This window comes from Montipora foliosa, chromosome 5 (assembly GCF_036669935.1).
Source record: "Montipora foliosa isolate CH-2021 chromosome 5, ASM3666993v2, whole genome shotgun sequence".
Taxonomy (NCBI): Eukaryota; Metazoa; Cnidaria; class Anthozoa; order Scleractinia; family Acroporidae; genus Montipora; species Montipora foliosa.
In genome coordinates, this window is record NC_090873.1 from 4,965,393 (window position 1) to 4,982,792 (window position 17,400).

The 17,400-nt window shown below is 39.6% G+C and overlaps 2 protein-coding genes across 2 annotated transcripts in view; one reads left to right on the plus strand and one right to left on the minus strand.

Moving 5' to 3' along the window:
- Window positions 1-565: 565 nt before the first annotated feature.
- LOC138002884 (uncharacterized) lies at window positions 566-6,229 on the plus strand. Its single transcript, XM_068848870.1, has 3 exons — window positions 566-776; window positions 3,381-3,830; window positions 5,497-6,229. Exons 1-3 carry the CDS (start codon window positions 698-700, stop codon window positions 5,763-5,765), a joined length of 798 nt encoding a protein of 265 aa, XP_068704971.1. The 5' UTR covers window positions 566-697; the 3' UTR covers window positions 5,766-6,229.
- A 7,253-nt stretch (window positions 6,230-13,482) lies between these two features.
- LOC138003448 (E3 ubiquitin-protein ligase MIB2-like) overlaps window positions 13,483-17,400 on the minus strand; it is a 39,053-nt gene continuing 35,135 nt past the window's right edge. Inside the window, exons 18-19 of the mRNA XM_068849523.1 lie at window positions 15,837-15,902; window positions 13,483-15,061 (exon numbers count right to left, since the gene is read on the minus strand). Coding sequence (XP_068705624.1) covers window positions 14,820-15,061; window positions 15,837-15,902 — 308 coding nt within the window. The 3' untranslated portion in view covers window positions 13,483-14,819. The remainder of the gene's footprint in view (window positions 15,062-15,836; window positions 15,903-17,400) is intronic.

Sequence of the window (17,400 nt, forward strand, 5' to 3'; positions counted from 1 at the left end):
TCCAAAGGAAATGAGAAACGTCTGCTTTGTGTGGATTGTAATATCAATCAATTGGAAATGATTTGCGATAAAATTGGTTATTATAAAATTCATTCAAAAAACATTATATGAAATAAGTAAGGAAAAGCCTTTGTCTCGAAAACAAGACTTAAAACTCCATTATGACTCAAAGTTTCAATCTTACTGAGAGATTTGCTGTGTACATTCATGAAAAAGTACTGTACATCAAATCTATTCGCACCTGCGCGAAAAAAAAAAACAAACAAACGAAACGAACGTTTGTTTTATACGCTGATGCGGCATAAAGACAACTTATATTTGGGTCATACAGTGCGATAATCCAGAGATAATAGAAAGAAAGACTTTGGGGGCATGACAATAACAAAATTAGGAAGATTTCTTTCCTATAGACGCAAAATATTTGGTGGCTTGTTTGTGATCATTTTTTACGCTCTTGTTAATTGGCAATTTTCATTCGACGATTACAAAAGCTATTTTCCGATTGGCTGCCATAAAATAAACGCAATCAAAATGCTTACAATTTTATGTGTCGCATCCTGTTCGTGCCGGAGAGAATACCGAGCTTTTGAAATCTGTTCATTTTTCGAGAGAAATGTGAATTTTATGCAAATAAAGTTGTATTTTTTCCTCCTTCGGAAGAGAAGTATGGCTGCAGATTGAGGCAACGCTTTTAAAAATGTCCATTCCTCTGGGAACGATCTGGGTCGTGTTTGTAATAGGAAGTTGTCACTCCTCTCCGAGTTGCAGCGATAAAGGTAAAACATAATCTTAATCACTAAATTTATTGGAAAATGTTTTAGGGTCTTGTACCATCTCATGTCCACGATAACTTTTAAACAAGTGAATGACTTCAGTTTAAACTTCTACATTCATCAGTATACAACTATTATGAATTGCCTAAACTATCAAAATAACAGTGAAACCTTGAAAAAAATTGCGTGTGTCTAAGTCTTTTTTACTCTTCTATGACGATGTTATCAATTTGTGTCAACGAGTTTACAGACTTTCAAGTGGTTTCCGACACGAGACCGTCGTGTGAATTAATGTACGAATTTACTCATGTAAGCTGTCCTATATTTAAGCCAAACTCGTGTATTTCAAAACCCGAATGCAGGTTTTAAAGGTTCGTTAAAATTTTACGATTTTGTGTCAAGATTAAGCTTTTGTCTTTTTCTTCCTTCCTCAAAAAATAATGAGATTGATAACTTCAACAGCGTTCTGAGATCTTCAATAATTATATTTTATGCACCGTGTTTAATTCAGTATCCATTTTAAAATTGAACGAGACAATGTTTAACGAAAGGAAAAGATTCCTGACGTTCATTCGTAAGACATGTTGAAAACAAATAAGTCAGTAGAAAAATATTGAAAGAGGAATGACAGGCGACCGAAGGAAATAAATCACCTCATTCAAGGTAGATAATTTGAAGGCATTGGCAGAAGTACTTCTTTCTTCTTTGTCGTCATTTTAAGCTCAAAGAAAATTAAAAGCAGTGAATGTACTTCGAAATGATTGGCTTAAATCTGATACACGCTCTAATATCCTCTCATTTAATAAGGTCATGAATTTTCGGGATAAAATAAAAGGAGCGCCTCGTACAGTTTCAGCAGCCTCTAGAATCAGAGGAACTTGGTTTCTTAAAGTACTTTTCTAGCTATCTACCTTGTTTACCTCGATTTATGAATCACCTTGTGTAGTCAATTTTGCAGGTGTCCGCCTTCTAACAGAGGGGACAAGTTCTCCAACCTACTTTACGTTAAGGGTACAGGTTTCTTTTTGAAGGTTCCTTTCAAATTTCAAACTCATTGTGCGATGTCCAGGTTCATTATCAATATATATATTATCAATATCAAGCTAGTTCCGAGGAGGTCCTTCGGTAATTTGGATAAATCTACGTTTTCAGCATTCACAACTGACGATGGATTTAAATTTTCAGTTAACCTTCTTGCTAAATCTTCGTCTTCCGGCCGCAAAAACTCAGGCAAAAGGCGTTTAAGTGCGCCCACGATCCCATGAAGCCGCTGAAACAATATGGCGCCTATTAAACGCGGTGATCGAAGTATCGAAGTACATTTTGTGCTATTAATTAACAGAGTGTGACACCGATTTTCTTGTAGTATTTCGACATTATTTTACTGGACAAAGAAAGGTGAATCGTGTTCTAGCTACCAGTTCCAAGCGATTTCATCATACTAAAGATTCAAATACAGAAGTTGTCTGCTGTTTATCCTGGGTTATCAGACAAAACGTGATTCGCCAGCTGGCGACCAGTTTTGAAAATCTAGTTGCCAGCGATCATTTTTTGGTCGCTTAATTTGGCGACCAGTGAGTCGCAACACCAGGGAAGCCGCCGCACTTTACATTTTCCTGAAGAAGGTTAGCGGAGTAACAGAAACGTCCAAGTTATTCATCTTTTTTTAGCCAGAGTCAACTTTTACGATATTTTATCTCACTTTATTACTAGTAAACCATTACTTTGAAACAAAGAATCAAGTCAAATCAAGAGTCAACATTCCGTCGACTAGAACTTAAATACAAAGATCTGAAAGTTATTTCTCCTTACTGGCTACCATACGTTACTTTTTATGTCAGTTATGGGAATTTGACGATATCTCCTGGCAAAAAAAAAACCAGGTGATAATTTTTTTATTCTCGTCACCACTCTGCTTAAGAATGTATTGTGCTTGTGAAGAGAAAATTAAAATCAATCACTGTTGGGACTCAAAGGTCAAAAATCAAACATGCCATGATTTATCTGAATGAAGGAAACGCTAAGATTAAATTTTACGATTCCAGTGGAATAACAAATAGAACTACGCTCACCGGCTTTATTCTACAATTGCGCATGTCTTTACACAACTTATAACAAGGGTGGGGAGGGCGAGATTGGTTTAGTATCAATACGTAATCCCATGATTTTTCTCCTGCTATTTGGAATAAATAACCACTCGTAACCTTTTTCAAAGACTAGAAATTGCAGTCGCCCAAATTTTTTTCGTCTTTGAAAAAATTTACTCGAGCTCGTTTATTCCAATTGTATTCGAAATCATGCGAATACCTATACAAATTCAACGAAAAAATCTTTGTGCGTAGAGAGCTCGAGATATTTTTTAGTCACGGACAGCAACCAGAAGTGAACTTTCCGCATACCAGGACATTAGTGTCTCCCAGAGTTTTATCCTAATTATCTCTAACAGAGAAAAGATACTTAGCAATATAAATGTGGTTGCGTGAAGACAAGTTAAAAGAGAAAACAACTCACTTCCCGTTGCTTTCCGTGGTTCAAAAATGTCGCGTTCTTGAGCTCCAAATTATATCAATTTGGTGTCATTGTAATTAACCCATTTTTTACGCAAAGGCACTACCTCTTCCATCCAATTCAACGTTACCTGCGATGATTACCTTACCGTATACGTTGATGGCAAACTGTTAGGTGAAGGTAACACAGGCATAAAATCCAGAGGTTTTCGCCAATACGAAATCCAACCAGGGAGTCAGGTTGTTGCTCTAAAATGCAAAGGAGATCCACCACCTTGGGAGAAAGCAATTATTGGATCTTTTGGAAATGGTTTGGTCACGGATAATTCCTGGAAATGCACAAATAGTGTTTCGCTAGGCTGGAATATGAGAAATTATGAAGACGACAGCTGGCCAATGGCAGCGTCCTATGCACCTAATAGCGATCAAACATTTCCCTGGGGAGGATTCGACAGTATTGACAGCAATGCGCTGTGGATATGGACCAATGATAATGTTAATGATTTGGAGGTGTACTGTCGACTTAACATTGTACTTCCATGTACCAAAGGTAAGTTAAGAGTTCACAGTCAATTGATGGTTTTCATGTGATATCACGGCGGCCATGTTGATGTACAGAACAATGCTGTAAAATGTCTTTTGGGAATTTGACTCTATTATTATTCAAAAACTTGTGGGGCCATTTTCTTTTGTTTTGTACATCAACATGGCCGTCTCATCACGTGGATGCAAACTTAGCATTAATTCCTTGCAAGCAGTGCAAACTAATTCTTGGAACAAGAAAGCGAACGAAAATGAAACCAGTGAAAAAGACTGTCTGCTTATCTAACGATCCTTTTAATTTTCTGAAAACGTCATTCCATTCACCTCTTATAATTACGGGATATGACTTGACCCCGCGACCAGCTCCCAGCTGTCTTGATAGCTCAGTTGGTGGAGGTGTCCTGGGGTCTAGTTGGTCATGGGACATGGCTGAGTTAAGGAGGCTCGAAAAGGCTTCAGCACTTATATATAGAAGACTTTCTGTTTAAATCGAATAACGCTATGACACTGTATCACGTGTTAGTAATGTTATGGTACCAGATGAAACACCGATTAATTCCAAACAAGCTATGATCATTATTGTGATGTAATAAGTTACCTTGGCAACGGGAAAGCCCAGCAAAAACACCCTATATTTTGGATTTAGTTGCTCATATCTCTCGTCAAGTCTCGCTATCGTTTGGCCAACTAGCAACTCTCGATCACCCTCAAGAGTTTCAACTCTCGTCATCTCTCATCAACTCTCGCTCTCGTTTAGCCAGGGCTTTATTAAAAACACAAGAATCCTTTGTCGTTAAAGCCTGGTTTTCACTGGTGACGCAATCACAACCGCAAGCACAAGGATAATAACTAAATTATGCTTGTGAAAACGAAAGTCGACATAAGAATCAAAATCAACCACGGCAACCGCCATTTTGTTCAAATGCGCAGACGTAGGAAATCTGGAATGAGTGCCTTCTTCTGCGTTTTTAGGAGGCAGTATGGCCAAGTGGTTAGGGCGCTTGCCTTGAGATCCGGAGATCCCGGGTTCAAGACCCACTCTAACCACTCTTTGAATTTGATCCTGGTAGTCCCCGGTTCAACTTCCCAGCTGCACTTGCAGCTGTGCTTGCCGTTGTGATTATGCTTGCGTCCACGCCGTTTTCACGGTGAAATAAGCGCTGTTATACTTGCGTTTGTGCTTGCGTCGCTGGTGAAAACCAGGCTTAAGTGATCATTTGTCGCTCTTCTGTTGGCGTGCCTTTCATGTAGGAAAGCAGACGACTAACGGTTTCCCTCTTTTACTGCCTCCACCTGATTATCCGGAAAATTAAATACATAACACATATTTGATCAAAGTAACGCGATCACAACTCTAGAGGTTAGCAACGAACTCGTTTCGCTACAGTGATGGCAGCAAAAAATGAAACCGTTGGATGTTGGAATAATCCTGCGCAAATGAAAGGGTAGAGTCGAAGGTCATGAGAAGAATTCGCGTTCTACTTTGTTTCCCTTTGCAAGCAAATTCGAGTCAGCAGGTCGGTGTTTGGAGGTGGGAAAAAAACCAGAAAATCTACGTTAAAAATTCACGTGGCAAATACTCAGTATATCAGTAAGGTCTTGAGCAACCAATGAATGAGCAACTATCAGTCACTAATCAAATTTCAAAAACTACTTACTCTTACCATAAACAGTGCAATCAAGCTTCTTCCAGACAATGCAGCCTATCACAGACATTGCTTTAGAAGGATTTCTGCTTCGTCAAGTGAATGTGGCCAGCGATACAGAGTGCGGGTTTCGGTGCAGTCAGCACAGCGCATGCGTTTCATTTACAGCGCAGCAACTGGAGGGCCCTGGGCCTAGGATGTGTGAGCTTTACAACGCATCTGCTAAAAGTCATCCAAAAAGCCTTGTCAAAAGAAAAGGCTACAGGTATTACGAACGCGTTTATGTCTATTATTAACTGACAAGGCCACAGGGCGAACTTTCGAATATAGCATCGTTTCTTTAAGTCAAAGAAGTTGATGAATGGATCTGCTAATTCCCTTAAAACAATTAGAATTGCTTCGAAAAGAGCACGTTATCTGTTTACATTATTTGTACTCTTTAAAAATTCCAAAGAACAGTAGGAGAAGAAATTTTATTTCTTCAAACAAAAAAGTTCTATTGGCACATTTTAGGTAACCTCATTGGTATCAAAAGATATGCAATATATCAAACGTGAACTGATAAGGGTTTTTTGAATCGTTCGAATAATTTAAAGTTCTGCACTCATTATTCAGCTAAAAGTGATCAAGTAGTTTATACAGTTTATGCATGAAATGTTCTGTATAAAAGAGCGGGTTTTAGTGATTTTCTTCAGGAGTTTTTTTAATTCAACTAGCGTTTAAGTAAACTATAGCGAGAATAAAGGAAAGGTTAATTCGTCATGGGACCCACTTTTATCATCCGCTGCTTCACGTACTAGTATTAAACAGCAAGACAATTTGCCCTTCAAAACATAACTTTGAGCTACCTGAAGTGTTTCGCGATTGGTCCATCTTGTTCACGTCCTACGATGTGTGAACTACTACAACAACGGAGCTTAGGCGTGCAAAGCGCGCCAGCGAAGCGCCATTGTTAAGTTTTTCCGGGAAATCTATCCATACCATAAATTTTGGTTATGACGTCGGCGTACGCCCACGCGTGCAGACTGCCGGGGTGGAGGTTGGGAGGCAATTTTCCTTGCCGGGAAATCAAGTGGCAGCGTTGCATTTGGCAACCCGCGTTTTTCTGGCAGGAAATCATGTTAGTGAAGAGCAACGGGCTTTTTGTGTCAAATGGATGTCCAGTCGTGAAATGCTTTGTTTGACTGTGAAATTCCAGCCGAATTTAAGCGAATTTCTCTTTTAAGCTTGACTTTTTAATAGACCGATTCGGCTATCTCAATGTTGTACCCAATTCAGACCTTTTGTTCCAAGTATTTCCATATCATTTAAATGTGAATGCTTCATTGTCATGCAAATTCAAAACATAAAGAATCTTAACCCCGAGAGATTTGAATTGGGTACAACATTGAGTTAGCCGAATTGGTCTATTAGTAAGATTTTTGCTGTTGTTCTAACTGAAGAGAGAGGGTGTAAAGATTACCAGTCAAACCGTTTGACTGGTAATCCGACGTGACAGAAAATGTTGTGAAAGAGATGACTACGTATGTTATTTCAGTGTTAAGCCTGTTTTAAACGTCGCACTTCACATGTGCCAAATCTAATGCAAAGGAGAACAATCTATTGTTTTTGTTCATTTGCATTAGATTTGGCACATGTGAAATGCGACGCTTAAAACGGGCCTTAGTAGTTGATTAAAATCGTTGGGTATTGTTTGTGCACAAGGCTTCTTCGTTTACTGCTGGCAGCTCAGAGGTGTTTGATCATTGTAAACTGTATACACTAATGACGATTAATTTTGTACTTTATGCAGAAGCATAATTATTCAGTTCCATGCACACAATTTTGCTTTCTGGGGTTAGAAACGGGAGCTCCGCTTTTAGGCTTGGCTAAATCTTTATATTATAGCCTTGGTACGAACGACTTTGAAGTAAAAATAACGAAGGAAAGAATGACTGTTGTTTACTCACGTTGCCGTAAACACCCACCCCGCCAGCAAAGCCTTTCTTATCTCGACCAGAAAGAAAGGACTCTGCAGAAGTCGTGACAAGTCGTGCTTGAAGACAGTTTCAAACTCAGGCCAAGTCTCGATCGCACTACTAGACGCCATTTTGATTTTCGTACTGAAGCCTCGATTTTGACCTTCGCCTTGCCAAAAATATGATGCGCGCGCTGCCTAAACCGGTTTGACTAGCCCAGAAAGTTAAAGGGGCTAGGTCACGCTATTTTAAGTAATTTTGTTTAATTGTGTTAATTATGAGCTCTAAACGTCAAATTGGCAGAGCAAGAGGCTTTCATTTGCAAAATCACGGCCACATAACAACTGAGAATGATTTTCCAGCTTTGTAAATGACATTTTGATATCGACGGATATAAATTTGAAAAAAGGTGGGCCGACGTTTTTTCAAATTTACCCAAATTCAATCCATTTCAATCCTCTCCAGTTTTGTCCGTCCATGTCCCTTCTTGGCTTCCCTGTGTTTTGTTAGGGTTCTTCTATAGTTTTGAAAAGTTATTTTAATATTTTAGTTAATTCTATGACCATTCGATCAGTGCTGAATTTGCCTAAAATTGCGTGACCTAGCCCCTTTAAACTGCGGCGACTTAAAAGCCTTGACACAATTTCTGCAGAGGCTCTCTCGCTCGCCCTTTGATGATCATGAGTTTTAGAGAGGCTCTGCTTGCAGGGTATAAAACACTCCTTAAATTTGGACATTTTACGTTGTTGTTTTAAAGAGAAGAGGACCGAAATTTCTCAAATGCTTACAGCACTTTTATTAAACCAATGATTTCCGCGATGTTGTTTTGTCGAGAACTGGAGAGGAATGTGCTAAAATGCGTACCGCGCGTGCAGCACTCTTTTAACCAATCAAATTGTTTAGTGGCATTCTAAACTCCCCGCTTAAGGACGTTCGCGCTAATTGTTTGTGCGCAACGTAACTGCGCAGGTAACGCGACTGTAATATGTCACGCATTACTTCGAGCATTAGTTAAGTTGAGGTTTGAAAACCTTTGCAGAAACCGTGGACGATAAGTCTTGCACAACGTTGGATAAGAGAAGATCGTGATCAGTCAAAATTGATTAAAAATATTTAGGAAAGTCAAGTAGACTGCTGCACGACTGATGTTCGCGTTGTTTTTATCAGTCGTGCACTAGTCTACTTGACTTTCATAAATATTGTTCAAGCATTAGTCAAAATAACATGGCGACAAAAACGCCGGGTAAGAAATTCCAGGCCGGCAAAAGAATGGCACATTTATTTCCGAATCATCATGAAACGTTGAAAAGAAGTGAGCGGGAGGATGGAAAAGCTCTGGAAAAGGTAGCTGCTGATCGAGTAGTGGCTGAAAGTTTGGAGAACTCGAGGACGAACCGTTGCGTAGATTTAATGGAGCTGTTTCTTTTTTTAAAGTTTTTATTACCCTACGAACTTAAGTTCAAAACGAATGTATGTTTTTGAAGTTCTTTTCCTTTACTTTCGTGAAAATAGGGCAGTATTTTCGTCCTCGTCGGCTTGAATTAGTGCGGACCTGCGTGGAAAAAACCAGCGATTAAATTTCACAAAAACCACACTCCAGAAGACAAGCATGACGGCAATGGAGAAATATTATACAAAATACTAACCAAATGAAGATGACGACTGCTTAAAACGTCGTTGCTGTGCTCGAGAAAGCTTTGTTTTGGGGTAAAAACCTTTCATCCCTTCAACGACCGATCCTCTCCTGGGTTCCAGTCCTTCCCCGACAGGTCACGCAAAAACGTGACAAACGAAGTTTTCCAAGAGCTTCGTAAAATCACATCGATTTTACTCCCTCGGATCATCGGTGACCCCTATGTTTTTAACCATGAATCACTTACTCTACTTACTATCTACAAAATATGATAAAATGAAAAAAATCTCACCGTAAGAAGTTGTCTTTTTTTTAAATTTTCTTTCCTCGTGCCATCGAATTCCGGTAGTGATTGCAATGGGTAGAGGTTACGAAAATGCTCGTCCAGGATGAACTCTACTCTTTACGACATCCCTAGCGGCATGAAATTATTGTAAAATCCCACCCCTAAAAACTTATGTACGAAAACCTTCACTCTAACAGTTTATTTTTAGGATTTTCGATGGATGAGCAGATGAGGCTACCTTTCGTTATTATGACAGATTTATCGAAATTAAGGCATTTTTCCACTGCCATTTTCTCCGAAACAAAGTCGGTGACCCCCGATTTTTTTTTTATTTTTGGAGTAAGTACTTTATGACCTAACTCTAGGCGAGAAATGAAGAAAATCTCACCGTAGGAAGATTTTGGCGCGAACGTCCTTAAGAAAAGACAACGGTGACGGAAATGTCACAAATTTGCATACTTCATGAGCAAAAACAATCGGTGCTTTTCATCAGACGTCACGGCGGCGATGTTGATGTACAGAACAATGTTGTAAAATGTCTTTTGGGAATTTCACTCTATTATTATTCAAAAACTTGTGGAACCATTTTCTATTGTTTTGTACACCAACATGGGCGTCTCATCACGTGGATGCAAACCAAGAAGACATGAAATTTTCACGCTTTGTAACTGTTTGGATAGACTTTCATATACCGGACTAAAATGGCGGAGGACAAAACAAACATGGTTATTCCGATTGGGCCTTGCTAATTAGGTATTGTTATGTTCACTTTGTTCTTTTGTTTTATGAACATTAATTAAATCAGATCCGGTATATGAAAGACCAGCCAACTGTTTTGCACTTTAATATATTTTCAGTGCCGTTCCTTCAAAGCCAAAACGTTAATCTCTCCAATATTAAAGGGTAAATTATCCGATTCTTCGCTCACATTTTTCAACGTGAATCAGTTGGATTAATCACGAAATACTCAAGACGCTCGACGTTGTTCGAAGGGTGGTTAGCGCTATCTACTGGATAACTCAATTGGTTTCGCTAGTGTTCATCCACTACTGTGATTTATCCGGTAAATAGCGTTATCCACCCTTTGAACAATCGAGGCCTGCTGCTTCCCCATGTTGGTTAGGATCAAACAACAGATTCAATTACGTTTTAGCCTGCAGAGACAAGTCCACAACACCTGGAACTTACTTCAGGAACGAGGAATATTGAACGGGGTCTCCCTGTCTCAAGCTTCGAGGTTCCATTTTTGATACCACCAAAAAACCACACTTTATGCCACAAGGTCCTTTAAAACCCGTCCAAACAATCAAAATTATCGCATAGACCATTCTACAGTTCTGTGCTCAGTTACCAGGCCTTGAATAATAGCGAGGCTGGAGTTGACCTTGCTTTGACACAAACCTCGTGGCTTTTGTTATGTAAATCATGTTATTGCAATGCTAACGAATTTCTATTTACATAAGAAAAGCAATGAGGTTTGTGTCAAAGCAAGGTCAACTCCAGCCTCGCTTTTATTCAAAGGCCTGGTAACTGAGCACAAAACTGTAAATGGTCTATTATCAATATTTTACTTCCCACATGCCACGCAGCTGTGGCCATAAAGCAAAAAAACGTCCGTTTTACAGCAGTATAACAAGAAAAAAAGCTCTTTTTTTTCTCATCTCCTTTCTCGTATCTTTAATTTCTCTTTGTAACGCTTCTATCATGGCTAATTCTACGTTTTAAAATTTTATACACCTTTTTCCAAAATGACCACCATTTTCGGATTCTTTTGTTTCCTTGCAAATTGGCCCTTTTGGCCTCGCTTTCAGACCTAAAATTTAAAACAATATTTAACCCTGAACGACGCCAAAAGAGCCAATTTGTAATCAAACAAAAAATACTAAAATGGCGGCCATTTTGGAATAAGGTGTATACTCGCCATTTTAATCTCTGTACCTCGTTGCTTAAATCTCTATAAATAGGTTCCTCTTTTCAAAAACTGTTTGAAGGGATTTGGGCATAAGCAGAGCATCTGTTTTCACTTTCACTTAACCTTGTCTGTAAGATACTTAAGCAATAGAGGATTTTTTCCGCGTTTAAATAGCTTCATTTAAACACGAGGGGAATAGACCATTTTACAGTTGTAGCTAAGTTACCTGGCCTAAGAATTGAAGCGAGGCTGCCGGTTACCCTGTTTTGATACAAACCTCTGTGCTTTTGTAATGTTAATATGGACTAATTAGCATTACAACAACACAATTTACATGATAAAAGCAGTGAGGTCTGTATCAATGCAAGGTCACCGGCAGCCTCGCAGCCATTCATAGGCTAGGTCGCTGAGCAAAAAACTGTAAAATGGCCTATTGGGAGAATTCGAGATAGTGATGCAAACCCGAGACGCAGTCGAGGGTTTGCATAAATGTCGAGAGTTCTCCCAACTTCCCCGAGTGTTTAAATGAGGCTATGTAAACAAGGAAAAAGTCCTCTATTGCTTTTATAAAATATTTCTCAAAAATAATTCGACAAATGAAGAAAATGCTGGTTTTTTAACTTCTTTATTACAGGTTTTCTTCATACACGCTCATATTTCCTACCAGCCATTCAAAACGCGCGCCTGACAACACATAACCAATCAAAATTCGTGTGATGTCATAGCCGTGTTTACATAATCTCATCTAAACACAGCTATTGACCAATGAGAGTGCGCGTACTATCCTAATTATTTTATAAATAGAGTTACACTTCACTGATGTACTTGAAGTATACAATTTCCTTGACCATTCACTATAACAAGGAAAAGCTGCTTGGTTTGGCGAGCTTATTCAGCTAATACCTTTCTCATCAATGAACCAAATTACAATCTATTGTCATAAAGACAGGACCGAGTTATCGTATTTATACATGATAATTTTAGAAAACCTAAACTTACATGTCTGAGAAATGCGCACATTTAACTGATTCAGCGTTTGTCAGAAAGCTGTGGTACATCAATCTAGAGGAAACTGCTGGTCATACCTGAACCATTCAGAGAAGTCTTACCGGTATTAGCTCTAAGTGACTTTGCATTACTCACCCATTTGTGAGAAAACGCAAGAGTTTCTAACCTAAAACCGCTTAAAATGTTGGTCGATTCTCAGCTAGACATGTTCGTAAAGGCTTCAAACTGCGAGAAGTTTCAAGGCCGAAAGGCCCTTCCTGTTTCAAACTCATCTTCCAATAAAAATTGAATTAAATTAAAAATATAAAATCATATTGTTTTAGGAGTTTTTCTCTCATCAGTCGCTTCGTTGACGAAGCTCTTTCACCTGTTTCTCCCGTGTAAGGTACTCGCCATAAGTCCCATTTTAGAGCGTGGGTGCTTCAAATCCACGTGATTTTGCGACACGTGGCTATTTTGCACGTCCGTTTGTTGACATGCATGAATTTTATAGGCCTATTTTGGTGCTGTAAATCTCCCGTGTTTTAATACAAATTTGTTCCTCGACATCAAATCTTCCATCTTTTCAGAAATAACCGGATGCTCTTCTTATTCATATAATGCACTCAAGTCCCAATCAAGTTACTATGGCAACCACATGTGCACGACGGATTCTTGGGTTGCACGTCACGCAAGTGAAAACATAAATCGCTTACCATTTAAGAAATTGAGTCAAGAAATGGAAATTTTATAGAAGTGGAATAAATAAACAACGGGTCCATGTCTCAGGGCTGTGCGATATTCCGTACTTGAGTTATTCGGCGAAATTTATTACTCAAATTTGTAGAGTTTAGTATGGAGGCGCCATGTTGGTGTACTGCCGAAGTACACCAACATGGCGGCCGGAAACCTATAGAAACATCTGGAATTTAGTTTGGCTGTATTAACACTTTCTGCTGTATAACGAGATAGCAAACATTCGTATAGACACGTCTCCTAGTATATTACCTGTTTAGGCCACAAAAACACGAGGGAAATCGATGTTTTTATGCAAATGGCATGTTTTTCGAAAGCCGTCAACATGTCACGCACTGTAAGAAACTCTGAAATTCAAACTGCTCTGTTTTCGAAACGAAGCACGGTACCGAGCTGAAAACATGCAAACAGATATATTTTTAAAACCTCTTGTAGCTGATCAAGATAAAAACTCAAAAAGCTCTTTAGTTTTGTATTTTAATTTTTGTGACGTCACGTGCATCCCAAGAATAGCGCTTAGACAACCAAGCCATCTTGACAAGGAGCTTAAATTAAGCAAGGACAACGATGAGGGCTACGAGAACGCTATAAAATGAACAAAAACAAAGGCGCTGCACGGCCTATACGCGCGTTTGACATTAATGTAAAATTCGTTTTCGTTCCCGTCCGTACAGCGACAAAATATGACCAAATTTGAGGTTATGCGAAGCACGTGAGCACGTGACGATAACTTTTCAATTTGCTCACCAAAACACCACACCGTTCATACCAACTTTATTCCTGGAATGTTGGCACATACTATCCATGCCGAACGACCTCGAATAAATACGAAATTAAAGTGTTTTCAATCACGCGATCAGTAAGTAACCTTGTTTTTTTCCATTGAAATATAAGTAAACGTTTTCACGATAATAGAGCTCAATTCCCGGAGGATTAGTTAGGAACACAATAATAGCCGCCGTTCCATTGTTTAGAAACACCATCATGGCCACCGTGACGTCTCGTCAAAACACTCGGTCTACCTCCCTCGACTAAGTACGTTGTATAAGGATTTGACGACCTTGAGGAAGCAGATTTGACGCTGTGGTGAGAAGAATAGAGACCTTTAGATTCTAGGACGAGGACGAGAACGAGTACGAGATTTGACTGCCCATTTTTAGCGAGAATAGTTAAAAGATTTATAACCGGGACGATTAATCTTACTCTTAGCAGTGTAGATTACTGGTAGCTGAGCCTTTTTCCTGATCTAAGAATGCCAAAACTGCTACGGTGTTGTTGAATTATTTTGACACGACAACATTTTTGCAAAACCACGTACTAAAATGACGTCGGTATCACGTTTTTCCCGCCAAAATGAAGCTGGTTTGCGCGCGTTCACTGTTGTTCTATGAGAAAATCTCGTACTCGTAGTCGTTCTCGTTTAAAATCTAAAGCTCTCTAACATCCGCCTTCTACCAACCGGATTCGACCCCCGGACTCAAGGTCGCATGTGAACTGAGTTTGTTGGTTCTCTACTCCGCTCCAAGACGTTTTTCTCCGGCTACTCCGGTTATTGCCCCTTTTCAAAAACCAATATTTGATTTGACTTGCTTAAATTTCATGTGAATTCATTTGATCTTACTGTCGCCATGCTTATTAGAACACTTTTGCTCATGTAGATTAGCTTGAGATTATAACAAAGTGATTATTATTATTATTATTATTATTATTTTACTAATATTATTAGAATAACGTAAAGTTATATTTTAAGATGACGTTCCCGTAGCCATATTCGTCGTCCTTGTTTAAGCCCACTGATGACGTTGATATCGACGATCATCACTGGTACATTTGTATTCTATTTTGAATCTCTACTCTGCAAATGTGACAGATTTGCAGTCTCTCAGAACATTGGTGGCAAGCTCCGTGGCCACATAAAAACACAACAGTTTTGTCTCTCTCCATGCATATACTACACTGTATCGTATCCTCTCGTTCTTGAAGGCGTGCCTCGAGACGTTCAATTTTCCTAGCCATGTCTGTCTCGTCCATTATCGTTGGACCACTGGCCGGGGCATTCTCTACAAATAAAATGATTGAAGACATCCGGTTAAGGAGGCTGAAGTCCGATATTTCATCCGGAAAAAAACCCAGTTTCCTTTTCTTACCTGGATTTTAGATATGGACTATTTCCCAATCCCATAATGCAATACGTTTTGGGGGCTTCTTTACATTAGAAAAATTCAAGTTATTTACAACCTCGTTTCCAGGGCTTTTCACCGCCCAGAGTGGGACGGGCTCTCGGCGGTGAAAAGCCCTGGGAACGAGGTTGTTATTTACTCTTGGGACAGTATCGTGCATGCTTCAGTGAACTGGATACATCCATTGTTTTAATGCAAATAACGCCTCAAAATGAACTGTATTATGGGATTTGCGAAAATAGCGATTTTTTTTTTAAGTCGAATATATGCCGATACAGCCAGACATAAGATTCTAGTCCGAGCTGTATGGAATTTACAATGCTTCTCCAAAGGCTTGCCTCATAATAGCCACATTATTGTAGTGACACTCAGCTCTACCAGAGAAACGGCGGAACTGTTGCCTGGGAGAGAAGCTTCCCCCTCCCCTCCCCCACATTATTGGTGAGGGGGGAGTGTCGGGGAGAATCACCAGAATTACACTTCCAAGCCTCGAGGGTTCTCCTAGATTTCCACCTTTCCTAGGAGAAATGCCCTAAGGTAAGCCTCTGAAGCCGGCTTTCGAAGCCCCCACCATAAAAATACGCTCCATCGTTGAGACAAAACTGAACGAAAACATCAGTAACTAACAAAAAAGGGCAAAAAACAAACAACGTACCCGCTGTTGCTTTCTGTTGAATCTGAGAATTGCATTTTAAGCAACGCTTTAACTTCAGAGAGCAAACTGCAAAGAAAAAAAGAGAAACGTCAATTATTGCTACAAATAAAAAACGGTCGACGACCATTGGGAGATCAACGAATCTAAATTTTTTAGAACAATACGTTATTCACCATCTTTTCACGAGAAGTTTAATTTAAGCGTTTTAACCATGAATTTTTTGGGCTTTGTTTACTACAGAAACAGAAACATTTTACCATTAAAATACCCAAAGTTTTCGATAATCACCTCTGGAGGTGAACCAAAGTTATCGCAAGAGTCCTTTTATATGCTATCAAGTTTGCTAAGAAAGGAAAGTGCCCGCCTCTGAGTAGATAAACCTGACGACCATTGTACCATAAATGATGCCCCCCCCCCTTCCTTTTTAAAGCAAGGGGGGAGCAAGGGATGCGCAGTGGTAAGAGCACTTACTTCCCACCATTCTCGTCACCAGAGCCTTGAATCGACCCAAGGCTCTGGGAAACTCTATGCAGGAGAAGATGCGCCGTAGTGTTCTTATAGCCAAAAACTGGCTATTTGAACCTTACGGCGCCTGCTCACTCCTCGCTTTAACATGAATGCACCAATTAGAGACGCTTTTGATTGTTCTTCACGAAAACCAATGAGAAGACACTTTGTTTCAGGGTTCCCCACAGCTCTTCTCTCGCTCAGTCAAGAGAAGAGCTCTGGAGTCGAGATTGACTTCCCACCAATGTGACCCGGGTTCAATTCCCAGATTCGGCGTCATATGTGGGTTGAGTTTGTTGGTTCTCTACTCTGCTCCAAGAGGGTTTTCTCCGGATACTCCGGTTTTCCGCTCTCCTCAAAACACCCGACGTTTCACGTGATTTGCGTTGATTTCAATTTACAGTGTCCCCAATTAGTGGTGTCCCAGAGCTGAAAAAATTGACACTCAAAAATTCGTTCATCATTCTTGTGATCACCCTTTGAAGAAAACACCAGACAGGAGTGTCGAATATAGACCTCTTTCATAATGGCGACCAAATAAAATATTCTCTTGTTTTAATGCTAGTAAGCCTTTCTAGCCTCACTACGATTTCATTTAAAATGAGGGCAGTAGGTCTAATTTACATAAATACATAACAATGTCAAAGTGGTCGCGATTTATGAAAGAAGTCTATTGGATCGTTGAACAGACCATATTTGTATTAACGATGAAATGATATATGAAATGGATCATATATGAACTGCGGATATGAAATCAAGTGAGGCTATGATCCTCGCAGTGATGAACGCAATTTTTGCAATTGCGTAAAGAAGCCTGAAAAATTCAGGACTTCAACGGGGTTTGAACCCGTGACCTCGCGATACCGGTGCGACGCTCTAACCAATTGAGCCATGAAGCCACTGACGTTGGGAGCTGGTCACTTGTGGGTTCTAATGTTCCCGTGAGGAATGAACCAACGATGAAATTATATATGAAATGTATCATATATGAACTGCGGATATGAAATCAAGTGAAGCTATGATCCTCGCAGTTATGAACGCAATTTTCGGAATTGCG

Excerpts from the sequence above, each read along its gene's own strand:
- LOC138002884 (XM_068848870.1), top strand. The coding sequence starts at position 698 with ATGTCCATTCCTCTGGGAACGATCTGGGTCGTGTTTGTAATAGGAAGT. Across the intron at positions 777-3,380 it reads TCCGAGTTGCAGCGATAAAG|GCACTACCTCTTCCATCCAA; the intron begins GTAAAACATAAT and ends TTTTACGCAAAG. Across the intron at positions 3,831-5,496 it reads TGTACTTCCATGTACCAAAG|TGCAATCAAGCTTCTTCCAG; the intron begins GTAAGTTAAGAG and ends TACCATAAACAG.